This window comes from Ochotona princeps, chromosome 17 (assembly GCF_030435755.1).
Source record: "Ochotona princeps isolate mOchPri1 chromosome 17, mOchPri1.hap1, whole genome shotgun sequence".
In the NCBI taxonomy this organism is placed as follows: Eukaryota; Metazoa; Chordata; class Mammalia; order Lagomorpha; family Ochotonidae; genus Ochotona; species Ochotona princeps.
In genome coordinates, this window is record NC_080848.1 from 2,770,697 (window position 1) to 2,792,572 (window position 21,876).

The window sequence follows — 21,876 nt, forward strand, 5'->3', positions numbered from 1 at the left end:
CCACTCTGTATATCTGGCTGTAATAAAATGAATAAATCTTTAAAAAAAAAAAAAAAAACCGCGTCCTGCAGGGCAAGCATCCCATACGGGTGCTGGTTCAAGCCCACGCTGTTCCACTTTCGACCCAGCTCCCTGTTAACGTCCTGGGAAGACAGTGGAAGACGGCCCAAGTGTTTGAGCCCCTGCACCCACGTGGGAGACCTGGATTGAGTTCCTGGCTCCTGGCTTCAGCCTGGCCCAGACCTGGCTGTGTGGGAACATACCAGCAGGTGGGAAATCTCTCTCTGCCTCTCAAATAAATTAAAAAAAAAAATTCAATACCACTGGGGATGGCACCATGGCATAGCAGGGGCAGGTGGAGGTGTAGGGGGAGAGACCCCTGGCAGACATGTCCTCACGCTTAAGGTGGACAGGTGTCAAGGGAGATCATCACATGTGGGGAACATCACATGTGTTTTACGCATGCTTTTGTGTGTGTCAAATACCACATTGTAGATATTAATCAAGAAAGGAACATCTTACTTCTTCCATCCCAGAGGTACCATGGTTAAAAAGGAACCCGAGCCTTGTTCACACACTCCTACCTGCCCCCCGTGACATTCCACACTCACAGTCCATTACCCTGTTAGCCCATTAGCATGGAGTGGAGGGGGACTCTGGAGATCCCGGCACCAGGGGAGAGGGTGGAAGGGGCCTCCCCTACCCAGCCACCAACCTCCTGGTCTGACTGATGAATAGCTCCTGAGGAAGGAGCCTGGCTCCAGAGGAGAAAGTCTGTGCTCCAGAGCCCCTTGGGAAGGCAACAAATCCTTCCATGGTGCCTTCCAAGCGTGAACAGGTATCAGCCCAGGGCAAAAGGAGCAGGAAGGGGAGGGAACCAGGGATGTCACCATCTCACAGGCACCAGGAAGCCTGCAGGGTCTGCAGGTGGACTGGGATGTCGGGGGACAGGCTCCCCTCCATGCCCACCCGGCCTGGCACTCACCTCTGCAGCTCCTTCAGGGAGACGGTGACCCGCAGGCTGTGGCCCAGGACGTAGAGAGCGGCCAGAATGTCCGCCCACTGCACCATCTCCCCCAGCGGCCCGCCCTTCAGCACCCGTGGGCTGAACACATCCCCGGACTCCTCCGTCAGGAAGCCAATGTGGACAAGGATCTGGGCAGGCAGAACATGCAGCAGCGTCAGAGTGCAGGAGCCGGAGATCGGCCAGCAACAGACACTGTCTCCAGGCTGGGCACACAGTGACCGCACAGGGTGTCGGGGGTACAGAGAACAAGACTGCCCTCGTGGAGTTTACAGTCCAGATGGAAGAGGGCAACGGTAAACAGACAAGAGACAATCTCATGAAATGATAAGGACTCTGCAAGAAATAAACAGGGTGATGGGAGACTCATGGCACTAATTGCTGGATGGATGGGTGACAGGCGTGTGTGTAGATGGAGGGAGGGATAGATGGATGATGGGTGGGTGGATGAGGGATCGACAGGTGGATGGATGGTGGCCGGTGAATGAGTGAATGGATGGAAGGAGGAAAGGAAGGAAGGAAGAACAGAGGAATGGCTGAGTTAGGTGGATGATGGAGGGATGAAGGATGGATGGTTGTTGCATGGATGAGCCAACAAATCTCCCAAACAGGCTACATTATTCCTAACCTTCCAAGCCAATGCCATGGCATTTCTGCTGGAGAACAGATGTCTGCAGAACACAGACCCCCAACGGGCTGATCATCCTGCCCCAGCCTTGCAAAGGGCCGGGGCCACGTGCCCCCTCCTGACTTTGCACCCCACCACCTCTGCTGCCTCTCTTTTTCAGGGCCTGCCCTGCCTGCTTGGAAGCCCTGGGCTGTGAGCATGCTGCCTGCCTGAGCATTTTGGACTCATCCCTGGATTCCTCTGGGGGGGCAGTACCTGCTTCTGGTCTCTCTGAATGTCCCCCAGCTTCTGGGCCAAGCGCTGGGCAGCCATGACCCACTGGGCTGTGAGTCGCTTGGTCCGTTTCTTCATGAAGATCAAGGACTCCTTCCCACTGCCCATCAGCTCCAGCAGGGGGGACAGACTGCTCCGGAAAACAGCCTATGGGTGAGGGCAGGGGTCAGCAATCCACCAGCAACCCCACTGCCTGGGGGACAAGATCTGCCCCTCCACACTGTCCTGAGGACAGGGGTCCCTCCACAAGCCCCCAGGTTCACTGCCAAGGCCCAGTGCCCGGGCAGTGGTCCGTCCCAGCCCGTCTGCCCCATCCTTCCCAGGGAGGCTGCCCATGATGATGGTGCCCAGGGATCCAGTGCCACAAGCAGGCCATAAGGGCTCTGCTCAGGGTCAGCTCCGACCAAGGGTCCTGAACCTGCAAACCCAGCTCGCCAAGCCTCAGACTGGTCATTTGTAAAATTCAATCACCAAAGGGCCGTTGGGAGGTAAAAGCTCATATTGAATTCCTGGCACACAGAGAGCCCTGGGTGAGTGATGCAATGATTACTGTTATTCTAGTCCATTCTGGGGCAGCTCTGGGGCTCAGCCTGCCACTCAGGTAGACCTTGGGAGGGCAGCAGCATATACAAGGTGGGCTAGCTTCCCACTACCCAGCACTTGGCAGGACTAGCGGTCCCATTTCACTCAGGCAGAGCCCCCATCCCCATCCCCCCTGCCTTGGGTTGTCCAGTTGGGGGAAACCAGTGTCACGCCCACCCAGGCCTACCTGAGCCCTGGGGAGGGGTTTGGCCTGGGTCCGGGAGGCCGTCTGGTTCCTCCAGGGCAGCGGGGGGCAGAACCACTCCACCTCACTGAGGTAGATGAGGAAGGAGCATTCGGTACCGTCCACTCCAAAGAAGGCATAGCAGGGGTCAGAGGTCCAGCGGGCACGCATCCACTGTGGAGAAAGCCAGGGCTGGGCAGGGGGCTGGCAACAGCTCCCCACACACCCTCAGACTGCATGCATGCTGCTACTCCAGGGACCCCTAAGATCCCCCAGGCCTGTCCCCTACAGCTGGCCCTGGAGACAAAGTAGAAGGATATAGCAAAACTGAGCCAGGAAGTCAGTCCAGCGCTCTATCTGGCACCGAGGACTCTAGAGATGGTAGGGGCAAGACTGGCACACAAAGGGCAAGCAGCCAGGAAGGGTGGCAGCACGGACCTGGACAGCTCCCTGACCCTCCTTAGCTCTTACTGCCCAGAGAAAACCCTAGCGGCTCCGAAGGGGCCGGCCAGGAGCACCCCACCTCACCCACCCACCATCCTCAGGGCTTCAGAGCCAGCAAGGCCCTGGCTTCATGGCTGTGCAAGGACAGACGTCCTCTGGGCAGGAGGAGCTAACCATGCAGCCGGCGCCTAGGCCAGGAGGAACAGGACAGAATTTCTGCGTCTTTCTGTACTGGGCCACTAGGAGGGTGGGACAGTGCCCGTGTGTCCACTGCTCCTTTCCTGTGGAAGAGGTGAAGACAGGAGCTCGAGTTGTGCCGCAAATAGCAGGTAAAGCCATGGCCTGCTACACCAGCATCTCACAGGGGCTCCACTTCTAGTCCTGGCTGCTCCACTTCCCATCCAGCTCCCTGCTAATGCACCTGGGAAAGCAGCAGAAGATGGCCCAAGTGCTTGGGGTCCTGCACCTGAATGAGAAACCTGGATGGAGTTCCTTAGTTGGCTTGTGCCAAGGTTAGAGTGCAGGGCTGGGCAGAGGCCCTTGGTAGGAAAGCCCAACGGGGAGCAGAGGAAACACCCCCTACCCCTTCTAGCCCCCCACCCCTGCCATGACTCAGGCCTCACCTCCACCTTCCCTGCACAGTCAGGGAACTTGGGGTCACTGGGTGCCTCGCACTGGTCCCGCCGCCCCTCAGACACTGGGGGAAGAGGAAAGCTTGCTGAAGACCTGGCCAGAGGGAGGAGCCCCCACAGCCTCCACTGGTGTCGGCTGCCTGTAAGGTGCCAGCCTGCTGTCTCCCCTTCCACACCCTTACCCTCCCTGGAGGCCTCAGAGCATCCCTGCTTTTCCCAGAAAGGGCAGAGACAGGCCTGCAGCCCTCCAGTTGCTCCCTCCAGGCGTCCCCAGGGTGGTCCCCTGCACCCACCCTTGCTGTGCAGGAGCAGGCTGTGGCGCAGGATCTGGTCCACCTTTACCGCAATGTCAGACACGTTCTGAGCGATGGCCTGGATCCGTTCCACGAGCCCAGCCCCCGAGGGCAACCTGGACGGCGAGAAGCAGGGGTGAGCCCAGAACCCCGACGGGGGACCTATCCCAGATGGAGAAGCGGGGTGAGCCCAGAACCCCAATGGAGGACCTTCGCCAGATGGAGATGGGTACTGCTCCAAGAGCCCAAGTCACACCCCCTCACCCCATCCCCGGTATGGACCCAGTGGTAGAAAGGGAGGAAGAAGATGGGTAGGCGGGAGCTGGGCCCTGCCCCCCATCCAGCACACTGGCCTCCGACCCAGGTAAGGTTGTGCTTGCCAGGCAGATCTGCACACATGTTCACCCCTGCCCCTGAACCCTCACCACATGAGTGTTTATCTCTGCATGTGCAGGCTGCACACATGCTCCCTGTGTGTGGAAGGCAAGTGCTGGGGCTGAAGCAGACAGGAAAACTGGGATGCAAGCCAGGGCAGAATGAGTCCAGGCCCTGCTGGGAGACAGTAGGGAGCCCTTCTCCCACCCAGGCACGGTTGGTTCGCTGCTCTGACACCGAAACAAACTCTGCTGTCCCTCACTTAGAGGTGCAGGACCACGGCCCTTCCAGGACCTCACCTGAGAGCAGCAGCATGCCCCCGCAGCGGCCACTTCAGCACTGTGAAGCAGCAGAGAGCATTTATCCCTGCTACTGCAGCCACGACATTTCTCCAGATGTGTTTCCTTTCAAAAAAGGCACAACCATTCTGGGGTTGGCACTGGGGCACCAACTCTGCCTGAGATGCCAGTATCCCACAGGAGCTCCAGTGTGAATCCAGGCTGCTCTGCCCACATGCCCCCTCCCTACAGCCAAGCACCAGGCACCTGGCAAAGGCAAGCAGGACCTTGGGGTCTGCTCAGGGTCCTGGGGAGCAGCACGGCCCTGCCCCCACCCGGGGTCTCTCACTGCCAGGGTGCATGCTTGGGCACACGGTACATTTTGGTGGGAACCTCCCTGCATCCCCACCAGCAGATTAGCAGGAAATGCTCCCTAGTCCCTCTGGGGATCACTGCCCACCCCCCCACCCCCCCGCCACAGACAGCAGGTGCTTCTTGACTCAGTATGCCATTGCTGAGGCTCCTGGCAGGTGAATTCTGTCACTGACCGCCTGGGAGACAAGGAAGCCCAGGTCAGCCATTCCCCACATAGCCTAGCAATAGCCTGGAGAGGACTGGAAGCCACAGGTCCACTTCACCGCTGGGTGGTCTCGGAGATGTCACCCCACGTCTCTGAACTCGAGTGGTAGCTCCCATGGGATCTGAGGGACACGATGCTGGTGAAGACCAGACACGAGGCAACCACTGGGCAGCTAATAAACACTAGAGAGGCTCCCAAGAGGAGGCTGCAGTGGCCCCGGTACAAAGCAAAGCACTTCGCTTTCTGGGGAATTCAGCGATTTTCCTACCATAAGCGTTCTTGCATAAAACACATTGCTGGCAAGGGCTTTAAATAGTGCAGATGGCATCTGTCTGATTTAACAAGTTCAACTTGTTCAAAACAGAATCACTTGGCGTCACTATTATTATACTGGACTTAGCATTTGCACAGCACTTTCTATTTCCAAAGAACGTATCATTAGGCTTGTCTGCCTGAGATGTTTGCGCAAAATGACAACGGGAGTGGATATGGCCAGCTCTGAAAACAGGGCAGATCCACAGGCTGGGAAGTGCCAAGGAGGAGAGGAAGCCAAGGATGGGATGGGATGGATGAGGAGTGGGTGCAGAGCTGCCTCCAGCGGGTGGGGGACTCAGTGCGTCGTGGTGGTGGTGAGTGACACCTGGGCCAGAGTGCAGTACGTGCAGGTTAAGGTTCCATGAAAAAGTCTGAATTTGTTCTAAAACTTCCTAGGGACCAGTCTTGTGGCATAGCGGATTAAACCGTCTCCTATGGTGCCAGCATCCCATATGGGCACCTGTTCAAGTCTGGCTCCCTGCATCCACATGGGAAACCCAGAAGCAGCTCCATGCTCTTAGCTCAGCCTGGCCCAGTTCCAAGCACTACAACCATTTTGGGAACAGAATCAGCAGATAGAGGACCTCTTTCTGTCTCTCCTCTCTCTGTAACTCTGCCTTCCAAAGAAATAGATCTTAAAAAAAAAAAACCCTCATATTTGTGGATTACCCTTAATGCCATGCAGTTACAAAATATGACTTCTGTTACAGACTGAATGCTATAGCCCCCACCCCAAAAGTGGACATTGCAAGTAGACTGATCTTCAACGAAAATAAGCCTTTTCCATCTTGACACCTACAGCCCTCAGCAGGTGGTGCCAAGAAGTGGGGGAGGAGGTCTCTGCTGAGGTCACCAGCCCCCTGGCCACCTCCCCTCCCAACCGAATCTAGAGAGCAGAATCCTTTTCCGGCAGGGGGCAAGGCAGAGACTGCCACATTAGACGGACAGATGGCCACAGCAGAGCACAGGGCCCTTGGCAGAGCGAAGACCAGAGTTCTGTCTGCCCAGGACTGAGGAGCCTGGGGACAGCACCCCCTGCCTCACCCCACCTCCCTTTAGGGCCCTGCGTGCCGTGCCTCCATCTCTGTCCTTTGCCACCTTCGAGGGCAGTTGCTGCTCAGACAGCCAGAGCTAGGGGGGCCTCAGCAGAGAGGCAGGTGAACATCCAGCACGTGGTAGGGGGAGGGTTCCTTCTGGTGAGAACTCCCATTTCTGAGATTCCCATAGGGGCAGCTCCGGTCATCACTCTACCCCAGCATCAGTTCCACTCACACAACAGTGCCACCCCACTCTGGCTCCTGCACCCCTCTGGCCAGTCCCCTGGGGAGGCCCTGGGTTCAGACCCAGCCCCCCAGGGTGATCCGTGGCCACAGAATGCCTGGGGTCTAACTCTTACACCCAGCCCATGATTTACCAGGGCTGCATTCAATTAACAGGTATCGATTCCAGCCCGCAGCGGCTGGCGAGCTCGTGGGAGTTGTTCTTTTATTACAAAGCTGATCACTTTGCTTTTCAAACACAGAGCCGTGTGGACACAGAGGCCTGCCAGCTCACACACGGCGAGGCCCATGCACACAGGTGCAATGGCCGGAGGAGGGACGGCAGTTGTCCGGGGACTCCTCAGTGTGTGTCACCGACAGCATCTGCCATTGCTCCCGGCCACCCTGTCCAGTGTCAGCTTTCCCTGGCTGTCCCTGCTCCGGGCCCCATCACCCCGAGTCCCTGATACTGCTGGGTCAGGCAGCAGGGCAGAGGGGGTTCCAAACAGATGACCGAGCACAGAGGGCACATGGCTGGCCACGTCCTGCTGCTAGCTGGAGCAGGCTGGGCAGGGCTGGGCACTGCCTCGCTACTTGGAGACAAGATTTGTATGCCAGCAGAGGCAGGTCCCTTAAGAGGTGTCTGCCACCCCAGCCCCTGCTTAGCACCCATCAGGACAGTTGGAGCTGGACTTCTTGGGTGTTTGTTGGTGTCACTCTATGGGCAGTACAAGAGGAGGCCCAAGAGCCAGGGGGCGGCAAGGCCTGGGGGCCAGGATCCCCATGGGACCCTGCCACCCCCTCACCCCACGGCCACGGCCTCTCGGCCTCCCCTGGGACCACCTCCCTGTCTCCTGGGCCAGAGCCCTGAGTCTACTGAGCCCCACCCTGAACGGCCTCTGTCGGGAGCTGTGTCACCCACATCCCCTAATCCCTCCTCGCCAGCCCTGGAGCTCCCAGATCCTGCCCACGAGAGCAGAGAAGGTGTCCCTGACCCGCCCCCCCCCCCTTGTACACACCACCAACCCTGTACCTCGCTACCCGCACTCTGCCTGCTGCCAGCACAGACCTGGGCAGGAATACCCAAGGAAGCATTTTTGAGTGTGTAAATGAAACTTTTTTTTCTTAATTAAAAAAAAAAGTCACCACCCAAAGACAAAGACTTTGGCGCCCCCGCCCCCGGCACTCTCATCTTCCGTACAGTGACTTCCATGCACTCACGGCTCTCCCTCTCAGAGGAGGATGGCAGCATTCCCCCATGGGACGGGAGGAGGGCACCATTCCAGGTCTGCACGCCTCTTGCAGGGCAGGGCTGCCAGCCTCTGCCCAGCACCCTCTTTGCCGGCGGGCACTGGCTCTGTCCTCAGACGTGCTGGCCACAAGTTCATGTTCTTCTCCGACGCAGCACTGCAGAGGGACACTCCTGGGTCCTGGGCTGTGACCATACGTATGTGCAGCCAGCCAGTTCTGCCTGGACCACAGCAGCAACTCGCTTCCCGGGGGCCCTGAGCAGCGACCCCACCCTCTGCCCGGTACAGGGTACGTGGTATACCCCTCCAAGCACAGAGCTCTGCCGAGCGCCCCATCTCAAGGCATACACACAGGCGGCCTTTGGCAAAGGCACACACACCGGCATCCAGATAACCTCAAATTTCTGAAAATTTTTTTCCCCTTCCGAAGAGAAGCCTCATGGAAAATTCAAAGATCATTACTATTTGGCTTCAGGATACATAATATGATGCTGTTTGCAGCAAATCTGCCTACCTAATTATGTTTTCCAAGGCTAAAATAGCAAACGTGTTTTCCCCCCCGAGGACACACCAGCCACAAGTGGGAGGAGGTGGCCTAGAAGCTTCTGGAAGGGCAGCAGGAGGGCAGCAGGAAAATGTCCCAGTGCAGAAGATGGAAGGTTGGCTGGCAATGCAGCAGCGGATACTGGTGCAGGGTCCTGCTCTGTCTGTCCCAGCTCATCTCACTGGAGAAGGCCCAAGTGTGGACAGGGACCGGCAGGTCTGCGCCCTGGGGCCCCTGCACAGTCTGGGCATGCCCACCAGCTCGCTCCCCCACCCAGCAGCACTAACGTCCCTGCAGTGGATGGCTCTGCCTGCGGAGGCTAATGGGCTGGTTGCCCACTGGCTGCTGCCCGTGATGGATGGGCATTGTTTCCTGGGATGGAGCCAGGAGGTGGCACTCCCTCTACCCTCAAGTCACACCTCTTCCCTGGAGGACAGCAAAGGCGGGGCGGGGGGGCGGTGGGAAGGACGGGCCAGGCCTGGAAAAAAACAGAGACACCTGGAAGGTTTTGTGACAGCCCCAGCCCAAGGAGGCAGCCTGGGGTCAGGGGCTGAGGTCTCCCAGTTGCTCTGCTCTGCCCTGGCAAACACCTGTGGGCAGGAGCAGCCAGAAGGATGAGGGGCTGGATGGAGGGAGAACGGTGGAGCCATAGCGGGAAGGGGCCAGACAGCGTGGAGGAGGTGGGCTCCCCACACACAGAGGGGTGGAGAGGAAGGTCAGTCTCCTGTCCCACAGGGGTCCCCAGGGGCCTGCATCTCTGCTTCCCTGGCCCCACCCTCTGCTTCTCCTCTTGCTACTTAGCCAATCTGTTTTTCATGCAGCAGCCAGAGGGGGTCTTTAAAAACAGAAAGCCCAGCCGCTCCACGCAGCTCTCAGAATAGCGTCCTGCGGCCTCCACCATCCCTCACCACCTTTCAACGCACCAGGCACCAGGTGTGCCCCTGTCCCTTTGCACCTACCACTCCATCTCTGCGTGGGGCCAGCTGCTTCCCCTCACTCACAGCCAAGCCCCCACACCGCCCTTGGACACCCCCTTTCCAGCACTCGGGGGCACGAAGGCAACCTCACTTCTCTCTTTCAACAAGGCCAGCATCTGGCAGTGCCGTCACTGCCTACCAGGGACCCGACAGGCTTCCTGAGCTGGTTCCTTTCATTCATTCTGGGGAATGTAAAGTCTCGGGGGCAGGGGGCACTGCCCCAATTTCCTGTAACCCCAGGAGCCTTGTGGCTCAATTCAATTCGACTCCCAGTGCCCATGTTACAACAGCAAGCACACAGGTCTGACAAAGGCTTGATCTCTCTGAGCGAGCCAACAGGAGTGGTTAGTAAAAACTAAACCACACGAACTGAACAGATGAATAGGCTGACAGATGGCAGTCAAGATTATGGAGGTTACAGAGACCCAGGGCATGGAGTCAGCCAGCTGACACCCCAAGTCAGGCCCAGCCACCAGCTCTCAACCTTGAGCAAGCAGCTGAACTTGTCTATGTGGATGTCTGCTCCCTGCTGGAACTGCAGCAGCTCAGAGGCAGCCGTGTGGCTGCAACAATGCCAGGCGCTCAGGGTGAGCAAACACTGCCATCTCGGGCCACCCCCACCCTGCCTGGGCACCTAGCACCTTGGTGTAGTTGGCAAGGCCAGTTGGTGATGGGCATCATGGCCCCCAGCTCTGTCCAGGCAGACCACATAGCAATGGATCCTGCACACAAGCTGGGGGTCCCTCCAACACTACCACTGCCCCCCCAGGTCCGACGGGGGCTCCCAGCCTTCACTTGGCACCGAGACCTCCCATGTGGCACAGCTCCACACTCCAAGGGGCCCCAAGTCCCAGTCCCCACACCACTGTGTGGCTGAGGAGTGGCTTTCTGCAAACGCTCACCAGGCATGGGCTCCACGTGTGGCCTTCAGCAGGGAAAAGGCGCAGAACCAATAGGTCCAGGACATCCCTTGATACTTGAGGGGCAGGGCCGCTGAGTCCTGGGATGCCATGAGGGGGCAGGGCCGCTGAGCCCTGGGACGCCATAAGGGGCAGGGCCGCTGAGCCCTGGGACGCCATGGGAGGCAGAGCCACTGAGCCCTGGGACGCCATAAGGGGCAGGGCCGCTGAGTTCTGGGACGCCATGAGGGGGCAGGGCCACTGAGCCCTGGGACACCATAAGGGGCAGGGCCGCTGAGCCCTGGAACACCATGAGGGCGCAGGGCCGCTGAGCCTTGGAACACCACTGAGGCGGGGCCAGGGCTGCAGGAGTGGCACAGGCTCTTGGGAGGGGAACATTTAGAACAAATGAACCAGGAGAAGCACACGATCCTGACAGGTAAGACCCCACCTGGGATGCCCCTATGTTGTAGCAGAGTGACCGGGTTCAAATCCCACCTCCACTACCAACTCCAGCTTCCTACAGCCAGCACCCTGGGAGACAGCAGGTGCTGGTCCGGCCATTCACATGAGCAACCCAGACTGAGCCTGCACCTTCTGGCTCTGGCCTGGCCAGCCCAACTGGCATTTGAGATGTGAGCCAGTGGGTGGAAGATCTCTCTCCCTGTCTTCCTGCCTCTCAAAAAAAAAAAAAGCAGGGAATTCTGCTTTGACTAAATGGCCCAGCGTCCACCCATGCTCCCCTTCTAATGACAGAACTCAAAATCAAGCTGGAAAAGACCCCACAGGTGCAACCCATGTCTGAGTGCTTCTTCCTGTGAAGCCCCCAAGGACCACACCCTCCCAAGATGATGCATGCCCGTATACCCGTGGGAGAGGGCTGTGGACGGGACAGGAAGCGGGGCCAGCTTCCGGAAGGTGCTTGTCTCCAGCCTACAGCGTTTGTGCGACATTTTGTTTAGGAAGAGAGGAAAGCAGGCATGACGATCGCCAGCTGTCATTGAGCCTGGACAGTGGCGCCCGGCGCTCTGGCTGCTCCCGGGGCCTCCGCGTTTCCTGCAGCTTAATAGAAACGAGGGCGAATGGCCTGCAGCCTCTCAGGCCAAGCTCGGGGTGTGCAATGTGAGGCTGGACCTCCAGCCCACCCAGGGATGTGCCCCCTCCTCTCCACACCCCTCTCCAGCCCCCGGTGCCCCCTCACCTGTCTGCTGAATGCCTGTGGCTGGTGGCCCGCCGCGGCTCACTGCCGTTCTCCAGCCTGGCCAGTGCGTCCATGCGCCTTGCCATCAGCTCCAGCAGGTCACTCATCTTGCGGAGGATGCCCCGGGACTCGGGCCCCCCCATCACTGTGGACAGAGGGAGGGGACTGTCGGGTGCCAGCCCCGCTCAAGGCCTGGCCATCTCTACACCCTGCCCGTCGCTCCCATGGTAGGTAACCCTGGGGCAGCACTAGCTGTGATGCTGGGTGGGAGTGAGGGTGGGGGCAGCCCTCCCTGCTGCTTCCCAGCTCTGCTACCTGGGCTCCTTTCTCTGCCCCTCTGGGTCTCAATTTTGATGACTGTAAAATGGAACTCCAGATAGCATCTCTGAGGTGAGCTTGGGCTCCAACTGTCGTTGGATCTGCGAGATGGCAGGGAAGGCCTAGCAACACCAGAGTCCCCAACACCAAGCTTCACACAGAACTTCCAGATGGGGACTGTCCATCAATCACCCACCAGCAGCCGGGGCTGTTAAAATTCTGGTGATCAGGGCCACAGCCTAGATTTGCAGATTCAAATCTCCAGGGCCCAGGTGTTTGTCTTTTGCTTGGGATTCTCACACAGGAACTATGATTGAGGGGTCTAGGACCCTGTAGTTCCCCAGCCCCCAACCCACTGCATCCCTTCCCAGCCTCACTCCTGCAAGCCCCCAGGGCAGGAAACCGTAAGTTTGTCTGACTTTCACGCTGGTTTTTGGGTGCCCAAGGCCACCTGGGCAAAGTGCCTCCCCTCCCTCGCTCCCAGCCCAGGCAGGGGAGACCGAGGGAACAGAACCAGATGAAAACGAGTCACTGCCCGCAGCAGCACCGCATGCACCTGCGTAAGAGCCAGGCGCACTGCCTTGGGCTTCTGCCTTCTGCAGTCTCCATCAGCCCATAGGAGCCCCCACAGCCCCCTGCACCCTAAAACTGGGCTCCACCTACCCCCTCAACGAATAAGCCAGGTCACCAAGAGACCTGAGCCCCTCCTTGCAGCCCTGCTACCCAAACAGAGGTGAAGTTGGGTTGGGCTCCCCAAAGCAGACCTCAAACCCTGAGTTTCAAAGGCAGACGGGTAGTTCATCGGGGAGGTGATGTGGGGCGAGTGGGAGGAGGCACTGGGGAGAGAGACAGCAAGGGCAGGGGTGACTACCTGGCCAACAGGAGCCTGGCCAGCCAGCGAGGCCAGGAGCCAGGGAGAGCATGGGGAGGGAGAGCTGGGGCACCTGTACTCCTTCTCCCTCGGGTCACCTGCTGATGGCTGATCTCAGGGACAGCCGTGTCCAGCACTTTCTGCTTGCCACAGGGCATCTAAACGAAGCTCCTGGGCAAAGCAGCATGCTAAGTGTTGACAACTGAAGGCCTTGGGGTTGCGGGGGCCGAGGGTGTGGGCACCGACAGCACCTGCGGCTCAGGACGGAATGAGGATACACAGACCCCACAGGGGGACAGAGCCTGCGGGTGCCCCAGCCCCACAGGACATGCAGGCCCGTGTCTTAGGACCACATGGTGGTAGGAGCAAGTGTGTGGTAGGTCACAGAGAAGAGAGGCGAGGAGGGACAGAGGAGTGGGGCAGGCAGGGGGCCTGCGAGGAGAGGGAGGACACTGCAGAGCTACTATGACCCCTTGCATATCCCTGCCCCCCTTGTTTTTCCACTCCAATATGTCACCTCCAGGCTGGGTCCTAGCTCCCTGCCAGCTGAACCACTCAAAAGGGGGCCTAGAGTTGGCCAGGGTCCCTCATAGTCTGACCTAGACCAGCTGGACACTGGCTGGGGCCCTTGGTTTCCAGGAACAAATAAAAGAAGCAGAGAAAGAGGGAGGGATGGTGCCAGCCAAGACAACCCACCCAACATAGCTGTATTGGCCATTGAGGAAGATGGCCAGACAGGACCCCCAGCTCTGGCTCCTGCCCACCCAACAGCTAGAGCAGCGATGGTCTGCCTACCTCCCGACCCTGTCCAGGGTTCTCCCCTGCCCCCACCACTCCCACTCACACACCCAGCTGGTCAGTTGTCTGGTCAACCAATAGCCCCCTCCCTTCTTTCCACCTTAGAACTGGGGGCAAGGGCTCAAGCTGACACTTTGCTCTCTCCTGACAGCTCCACCCAAGCTCATCACCCAAGTCCACACCTGGCTTCCAACCAGAGAACGAAGTAAAAAAAAAAAAGAGCGACAGCTGTCCATCAAGCAGGATGAGGGTGCCTGACAACCCCAGGGGCACCTCCTGCTTTGTGGGGAGCTGATGGGCGCGGTACAGCTTCCCTGACCTTCCCGGGGTTCCCTAATTCGAAGGAATGGAAGGGGCACCCCAGGATCAGGGCTGGACACCCCAGGATCAGGGCCACTGAGCAGGCCGGGCTCTGAGCCTGCTGACCCAGCAGCTGGCTCCTGTAAACACAGTGGCTGCGAGCCTGTGCCCCAGTTTCCAGGGTGGCATGGAGCTCCCTGCAGTGCCTCTCCCTGGCTCCCTGCTGGCCTGTCTGTCTGCCCGTCCAGCCCAAGCTTCCTCTTCCCCTCCTTGTTGCCTACATTCTGCCTTGCCCCTGGGCCGAACCTCACCATCACAGACCCTTGCCTTGAACCCTGCTCAAATCCCAGGATGAGGGAGCAGGAACTTTGCGGTGTGGCCTGGAGCAGGCAAGAACCCTCTCCCCGGTGGGACTCACTGCTTTGGTGCCACCACTGGCAAGGGAAGGTTTGGCAAGTAGGCCATTCGGTTTCCAAGCCACCAGGCTAACATTGGTTAGTTGCTGAAGGAGGCTCAGCAATCACTCTCAGAGCTGAAACCACCTCCCTTGTATTTTCATATAAATAAAGAATGCTGAGCCCTGCAGGAACCTCACACTGACATCCAGAGGCAACTCCTGCCCCCCAGATGCCACTGCTGTCTTGGTCTCTCCTACTCCCCCACCCCCCTGGCCCCCTTTCTTGTCCCAACCCTGACTTCTTACCATTGCCTTCCAGTAGCTTCCAGAAACCACAGGCGAGTTCCCCCAGCCCCTCGGCAGCCAAGGAGGGGACTGTGACTGGGTCAGCACAGATACAGAACATGGCACGCGGCTTACCACCCAGCGCCATGGCAAACACTAGTAGAGGGCTGGGCAGAGGGAGACGGAGCCGGCCCTGTGGGACTCCTAGACCTGTGCCCCCATGGCTGCCAGCCACGAAGACAGAAGCCCTGGGAGGAGCAGGGCTGCGGAGCCTGGAGATCTCCCAGGGTCAAGCTAAAGGGATGCTCGGGGCAGCCATGCTGGGCTGACCTGAGACACAAGACAGCTAAACACAGCACAGTCTGTCTGAGGACAGCCAGCTCCTGCCTGGGGGAGAGAAGGCAGAGGCCAGAAGGTGGGAGAAGGGTGTAGGGAGGAAGCAGCCAAAATCTCCCTGCTCAGGGGCCGATATTGCGGCGTAGCAAGTAAAACCGCCAACGCAAAGCCTAGATCCCATATGGGTAACAGTTCAAGTCCCGGCTGCTCCACTTCCAATCCAGCTCCCTGCTAATGCACCTGGGAAAGCAGCACAAGATGGCCCAGGTACTCCTGGCTTTGGCTGGCCCAGCTCCGACCACTGTGGCCATCTGAGGAGTGGACCAGTAAACAGAACTCTGTCTTCCTCTCTCTCTGTGACTCTGACTTTCAAATAAATAACTAAAAATGAAAGAAAACACAAAAACAGCCACCCCTACCCGAGGCTGAGAGAGGGTGACCCCATGAAGCACCCCTCTCCGTCACGGCTACCCCAAGCCGGCACGCTTTGTTACTAATCACACAGCGGCCTGGGCACACAGGGCCTCCGGGCACTCAGCTGTGATGCTGTTCCAGGCCGCTGCCCTCTCCCAGGAGCCTTGACCCCTCTCTTGCCATCCGACCTGCAGTGAGAGCCCACCTCCCTGGACTCCTCAGACCCTGCTGACCTGCACTGCCTACAACCCAGCCCTGGCCCACAGCTCCTGGGGACCCCCTCAGGCTCACCATTGCCCACCCCCCTCCCGCAGGCATCTGCTGGGATTTCTGCATAGCTGCCCCAGGTCAGTGTGGGGGATGGCTTGAGGGGGTCTCTTGCCAGATCTGGATTTTATTTGTTTAAAGATGTATGCATCTATTTGAAAGTCAGAGAGAGAGAAATCTTGCATCTGCTGGTTCACTCTCCAGTGACTGCAATGATCAGCAGAATTGGGCGAGGCCAAAGCTAGAAGCCAGAGGCTTTCTCCGAGTCTCCCATGTGGGTGTGCAGGGGCCTCTCTGGCCTCCCCAGGTGCACCATCAGGGAGCTGGAACAGAAGTGGTGCAGCCGGAACACAAAACAGCTTCCCAGGTGGCATCTTCACCCACTACACCACGATGCCAGCCTCAGGTCTGGATTTTAAAGCCACAGTGCAAACCCTTGCCGTGTGCCTGCCTTATGTCTCTTCTGATCCAGGGCATGAAGGAGTCCCAGGGGACCAGGAGAACTGGGGGCTCCCTCCTCCCCTTTCTTCCTGGCTCACCTCCTCCAAGCCCCTCGCTTTGTATCCCAGGCACCTGGTTCCCAGCCCAGAGGCCTGAGAAACACGAAAAGACTTCAGCTTGGATCAAGCAGATCTGAGCGCTAAGGGGACAACACGCAGGGGACCGAGCAACTCCAGTCCTCCAAAGCGCTGCCACGACCACCTCCTGCCCACCAAAGATGCGCGCCAGGACATTCACAGCACTGCCATTCACAGAAGCCTCACACCAGCAACCACTGACCACCCGCAGCAGCATGACGAAGCCACGCATGCCATGCTCCTCTCGCTCCTCTGTCCGACACCCTTCTCTGTGGTGTCCCCCCTTCATCCCCGCTGAGATCCACACTTCCACTCAGCATTTAGGGGTGCTTGGTCTGCTGGGTGCCACCAGGGCCCTCCCTGGTTTTGACACATCCTCACGTGTTCAGCCTGGGGGAGGGGGTGTCGCCTCAGCACCAGCTCAGGGAACACGCATGCTTGGAGAGACTCAGGCAGCTTTGTGAACCAGAGCTGGGATAAATTAACTCACACTAGGGCTTGAATGACTAATAAGTGTGAGATTTCTTCTGGGAGCTTTTGCAAGTTGGACGAAGTGTGTACTAAACTGAAGTATTGAATTTGAAGACGGGAAACCAGATGGCTTAATAAGTGCCCTCAAGCACCCATCCACTTGGGATATCTGTGACAATGATGACCAGGGACAGGGAAGTGACCCAGCTAAGTCCCCCCCACCCCAGGGGGGCAGGGGGAAGCTCACAGGCCCCCCTGCGCAGTCCCAAAAGCCCCACCCAGAGTCTTAGTGAACCCCCTGCCAGCACCCCAGTTCAGGCCACATGGGAGCTAGGAGACCCCAGGAATCTGGGCCAGAGCTGAAGCGTGCCATGAAGCTCCAGTTCACACATACCTATCAAGGAGGTGGCTGGGAGGCCTGGCCTGGGGCGGAGGCCCAGGAAGCCCCCCCCACGGGGCTCAGCTCCTGTTTCTTCTACCCACACGCGATCCCCGTGGGCCTACCCAGATACCTTCTGTACGGATGGTGAAGGGCGACTCCCCTGGGCGCCGGGCCGAGAACTGGCCTCCCAGAGACGTCATGAGGAAGCAGAGCGTGAAGAAGCCGATGCCCAGGACGAAGAGCCTGCAGACAGAGGCAGAGTAGGTCAGCAAGGCTGGTGACACGCTGTCTCCCGCACCCACCAAGGCCCAGGGGCAGGTGCAATGAGAAAAAAGAAGGGGCTCAGCTCCAGCGTCCAGGGGCCTCCTGCAGACAATGGAGAAAGTCAGCCCTAATAAACTGGCCCCAGGGACTGGCGCTGTGGCATGGGGGTTAAGCCACTGCCTGTGATACTGGCATCCACAGGGCACCAATTTGATTCTCAGCTGCTCCACTTTTCTCTCTCTCTTTTTTTTATTATTCTATTTAATTGAGAGGCAGAGTTACAGAGAGAGAGTTGGAGAGTCAGAGAGATCTTCCCATCTTCCATCTGCTGGTTTACTCCCCAAAGGGCCACAGCAAGCAGGGCTGGCCAGGCTGAAGCCAGGGAGCAGGGGCTTCTTGACCCACCCTCTGTTGCTTTTCCAGACACATTAACAAGAGCTGGGTTGGAAATGAAGCAGCTGGGATCTGAAGCAGTGACCAGATGGGATCGCAGCACTGCAGATTGCAATATCACCTGCTATGGTCACAGGATCAGCCCCTGCTCTGAGCCAGCTCCCTGCCCATGTACCTGGGCAGACAGCAGAAGATGGCCCAAGTCCCTGGGCCTCTGCTGCCCATAGGCAAGACCATGAAGAAGCTCCTGGCTCCCAGCTTTGGATTGGCTCGGCTCTGGCTGTTGCACCATTCTGGGAGAAAACCAGCAGATGGAAGGTCTCTCTGTGTCTCTTCCTCTCTGTCACTCTGCTTTGCAAATAAACCAAATTAAAGTTTAAAAAGAAAGGAAGGAAGGAAGGAGAGAAGGGAAAGAGGAGGGGTGGAGGGAAGGTGGAAGGGAGGGAGCAAAGGAGGAACGGGCCGAAGTCGCACAGAGGCCACAGGGGAGCAGGATTCTCGTCTACGGGCACTGAGCTGAGAAATTCCTCGCCTTGAGACAGCACCCAGGCTGCTAGCGGGTGACAGCCTCCAACTGGAGCCCCCACCCCAACTTTCTGAGCCAGATGTTCTGGGAGAGGGGCAGGCAGTCTGCTGGAGCAGGTGCTCCAGTGACATTGAGGCATGAGAAGCCTGCACATGTGGCAAACAACAGGGCCTGAGGCCAGCGAGAGAGCGAGGCAGTGGTCCAGCCGAGACCCTCCAGGGTGCTATCAACCACGTGGGGCCCTCAGGGTACCCAGCCAGGCCTGCCGCTGTACCAACCATTAACTTGGGTGGCCATCTCCTCAGCAGGGTTCTTGGGAGCGGCCATGTGCTCCCTACCACTCCTGGTGCTAAGCTCTCCAGCGCGGGGCACATGGCCCCCCATGCACCCACATGCCTCTTCGCTTGGCCACCGTCCACACGCACGTTTCTGCTGAGCAGTGCACATCTGCTTGTCTGCTCAGGGCACCAGGTGCCACACAGGTGCAGGTGCTGGGTCTCAGGAGGGGGCAGTCAAAACACGGCCACACTTGTTCCTTCAGTACAGTTACTGGCTATCCGCAGGGGCCCTGCCTGGGATGTGCCCAGGAGGACAGCTAGGGATAAGGCGTAGAAGCCCCCTTGAGTCCAGCACAGGCTCTCCCCCTGCTGTTCCAGCGGCAGCTCCCCGATAGGACAGAGCTGTCAGCACAGCCACAGGGAAGGCCAGAGGGGGCGGCTGCTCTGGGACTGAGAACCTGTGAGAAGATGTGATTGACTGGCCGGGCTGGAGAGGAAGCCATCCCCACCCCGTTCCAGACTGGACCAAAGAACCCCACCTGATGTGGAGTCTGACAAGTTCCCCCCTCTGCTCCCTGCCCCCCCCCAGGCCCCATGCTTGCCTGTATCTTAATGCAAGGCTTGCTTTCTGCATTTTAATCTTCATTATTTGAGGCTGGCAGAGCAGTATTTAATTAAAATTTGGTCCATTAAAGAAAACACATAATTGCAGAAGAAAATAAAAAGCACAACAATTTTCCCAGCCCGTCCTTCAAGGAAGCTGCCGCAGCCAGAGGGGCAGAACCCAAGGCAGGAAAGAGCTACCCAGGCCTCTGGCAGCCAGGGAGGATGAGGACCCCTCCAAGCCCAGGGGTAGGGTTCACACCTTGTGTCCTTCAGGAAGCCAGCCTGGCCTTAGGAGAGCAGCCGGGGGAACCTAGGAGGTATCAGCCATTGGTGTCCCCAAGCCTGAGGACAGGGGAGGATGCCCCCAGTTACAGTCCCTTGGCCCTCCACACAGCTGTATTTACAGCGGGGGTTCCCAGGCTGGTTGCCATGCGAGAGGCGCCTGCGCCTAGAGCCTGAAGCTCCCAACTCACTTCATCTTGTGTCTCTCGCTCTGCCAGACTCCAGCCCTGGCAGCCGGGGCATCCATGGCGGATTTGAGTGAACATGGTGTTTTCTACCCCGATGCACTCTCCAGGCAACCATCTAGGAGCACGCACAGAACCCATGGGCCCTGCTCCAGGCGAGCAGCACATCCCCAGCCAGCCTTGAGGAGACAGGATGGGAGGCTCCCTGCCCTAACCTCTGAAAGGGACTGGAGGACTTCGCTGATGGTTGCAGGACCCCGGACTGCACAGGGAGACCCTCAGGGGGACCCTCATGGTGGGGAGCCCCAGAGTGGGAGAGGGGGGGACTCCAGAGAAGCCAATCCGGCTGAGTGCTGTCCATGGTACTGGAGTCCTGGGCGCCTGTGCTAGCAAGAGTCAAGCGCTTCCCAGGGCTGGCACTGCCAGCCCTGCTTCCCACAGGCACCAAGCCAGCCCCCATCAGCAACCGCCCTACCCTCAGGGACCCCCAGCTCTCCACGCCTTTCCACACCCTCCCTGGCCAGCCAGATCCCCCTCTGTCTCAGGAAGCTACCCACAACCCCGACTTGAAAAGACCTGGAGACTGGGTCAGTCCCGCCACACCCTCAGCACCCTCCTTACCCTGCACCGCACCCCTCCCCAGCCTGGCCTGGCTTGGAGAGGCTGAGGTAGAAAACCACTGGATCTGGGGGGCCTGAGGTGTGAGTGTTGCGGGGCTCCCCAAGTGCCACCGAAACCCCCATTCCCCCATCCAGCGTCCAGAGGCAAATCCCCAGTGGAAGGGAATTCTCACTTCCCAGCGTCCAGGACCCTCTGGGAGCAGGTGAGTGCCTGGGGGCGGGACAGGCGTGCGCACCAACTTCGCTGCTGGGATGGGACTGTGAAGGACCCAGGGACTAGAAGGGGGGTGGACGCTAGCTAGGACTACCTCCCAGGCCGAACCACAGCATGGATGCACTCTGTCCCCTCCCCATTCCCACTCCGCACTTCGGGCCCTCTCCAACCCCCACCAGCCCTGGCAGGTCCCAGATTCATACACCCCTCCCACCTGTACCCCGACTCTGTCCGGCTCCGGTCCCAGAGGCCCTTGCCGCCTGTTCAGCCTCCCGGACGCTCCCCCTCTCGGGGAACTGTGCTCACCCACCCCTCCCCCGCGCCCCCGGGGCGAGAACTTTACCGAAAGGGTCTCAAGGTGACCAGGCATCTCCTGACCATTATTTTCCCATCGGGGTTGACCGCGATCATGGTTCGAACTTGTCCGGGCGAGCAGCCGCGGGTGAGGCAGGACGCACCGTCCTGGGTCAGGCTCTCCACGAGTCGGGGCCTCGAACCCGCCTCAGCTCAGGGTGCGGGGCGCGGTGGCCTCACGGCTCGGGCCGCCGCCCGCGGGTGGCGCGCGGCCTGGGCGGCGGGGAACCGGGCGGCGCGGCTGCCGGAGGGCGGCGAGGGCGCCCAGCCGGGCCGTCTCAGCGTCTCCTCCCCCTCCCCGCTCACATTTTAGGGGCCGGAAGGCGGCGCGCCCCCAGACCGCCGGCCGCGCGTCTGCTAGCTCGGGCTCGCTCGCTCGCAGGGCGGGACGGCGCCCCGGCGCGTAGAGGGGCACCCCGTGGAGGGCGCCCGCATCCCCGGTGCCGGCTAGAGGCGGTCCCGGGCCCGCAGCGCCTCTGGGCCGCGCCGGCCCCCGGCCCCGCGCCGCGCCGCGCCCATGGCCCTCTGCGAGGCGCGCCCGGCGCCCGCCCGCTCGCTCCCGCCTCAGCCGCCCGCGCTCGGGTGTCCGGCGCCCGATCCCGCGCCGCGCTACGCCCGCAGGAGCCGCATTGTTTCCTCGGAGGAGGCGGCCGAGCGCTGGCTGAGGCGGCCGGGAGCGGCCGCCGCGCTTCCCCGGCGCGCCGGCGCCACCTCGCGCCCGCGGCCCGGCTCTGCGCTTCCCCGCCGAGGGCCGGAGAAGGCCCTGGCGCCTCCCCGTGGGCGAGGCGGCTTCTGGTCCAGCCCCTGCGGCGGGCCACGGACCCCTTGCCTTCCTGGGTGCGCCCGGGCCGTCCCTCCAGTGCCTCTGCTACCCCTAGGGCCCTGGGCTCCAGCTGCCGCACACGCGTTCTGATCGCGCCTGACCAAGTGGGTCAAAAACTCCCTCGGCTCCTCCTAAGCTGGTTTTGGCGCTCAGGCCTGGAACCTGAGGCAAGGGGG

General features: G+C 59.7%; 1 protein-coding gene across 1 annotated transcript in view; it reads right to left on the bottom strand.

Annotated features, from left to right (window-relative positions):
• Positions 1-21,535, bottom strand: part of MGAT5B (alpha-1,6-mannosylglycoprotein 6-beta-N-acetylglucosaminyltransferase B) — a 40,463-nt gene extending 18,928 nt beyond the window's left edge. The window contains exons 1-8 of the mRNA XM_004592874.2: positions 20,867-21,535; positions 17,286-17,398; positions 11,739-11,883; positions 4,061-4,176; positions 3,759-3,832; positions 2,695-2,865; positions 1,908-2,072; positions 986-1,155 (exon numbers count right to left, since the gene is read on the bottom strand). Of these exons, the coding sequence (XP_004592931.2) occupies positions 986-1,155; positions 1,908-2,072; positions 2,695-2,865; positions 3,759-3,832; positions 4,061-4,176; positions 11,739-11,883; positions 17,286-17,398; positions 20,867-20,934 (1,022 nt within the window). The 5' untranslated portion in view covers positions 20,935-21,535. The remainder of the gene's footprint in view (positions 1-985; positions 1,156-1,907; positions 2,073-2,694; positions 2,866-3,758; positions 3,833-4,060; positions 4,177-11,738; positions 11,884-17,285; positions 17,399-20,866) is intronic.
• Positions 21,536-21,876: the final 341 nt, after the last annotated feature.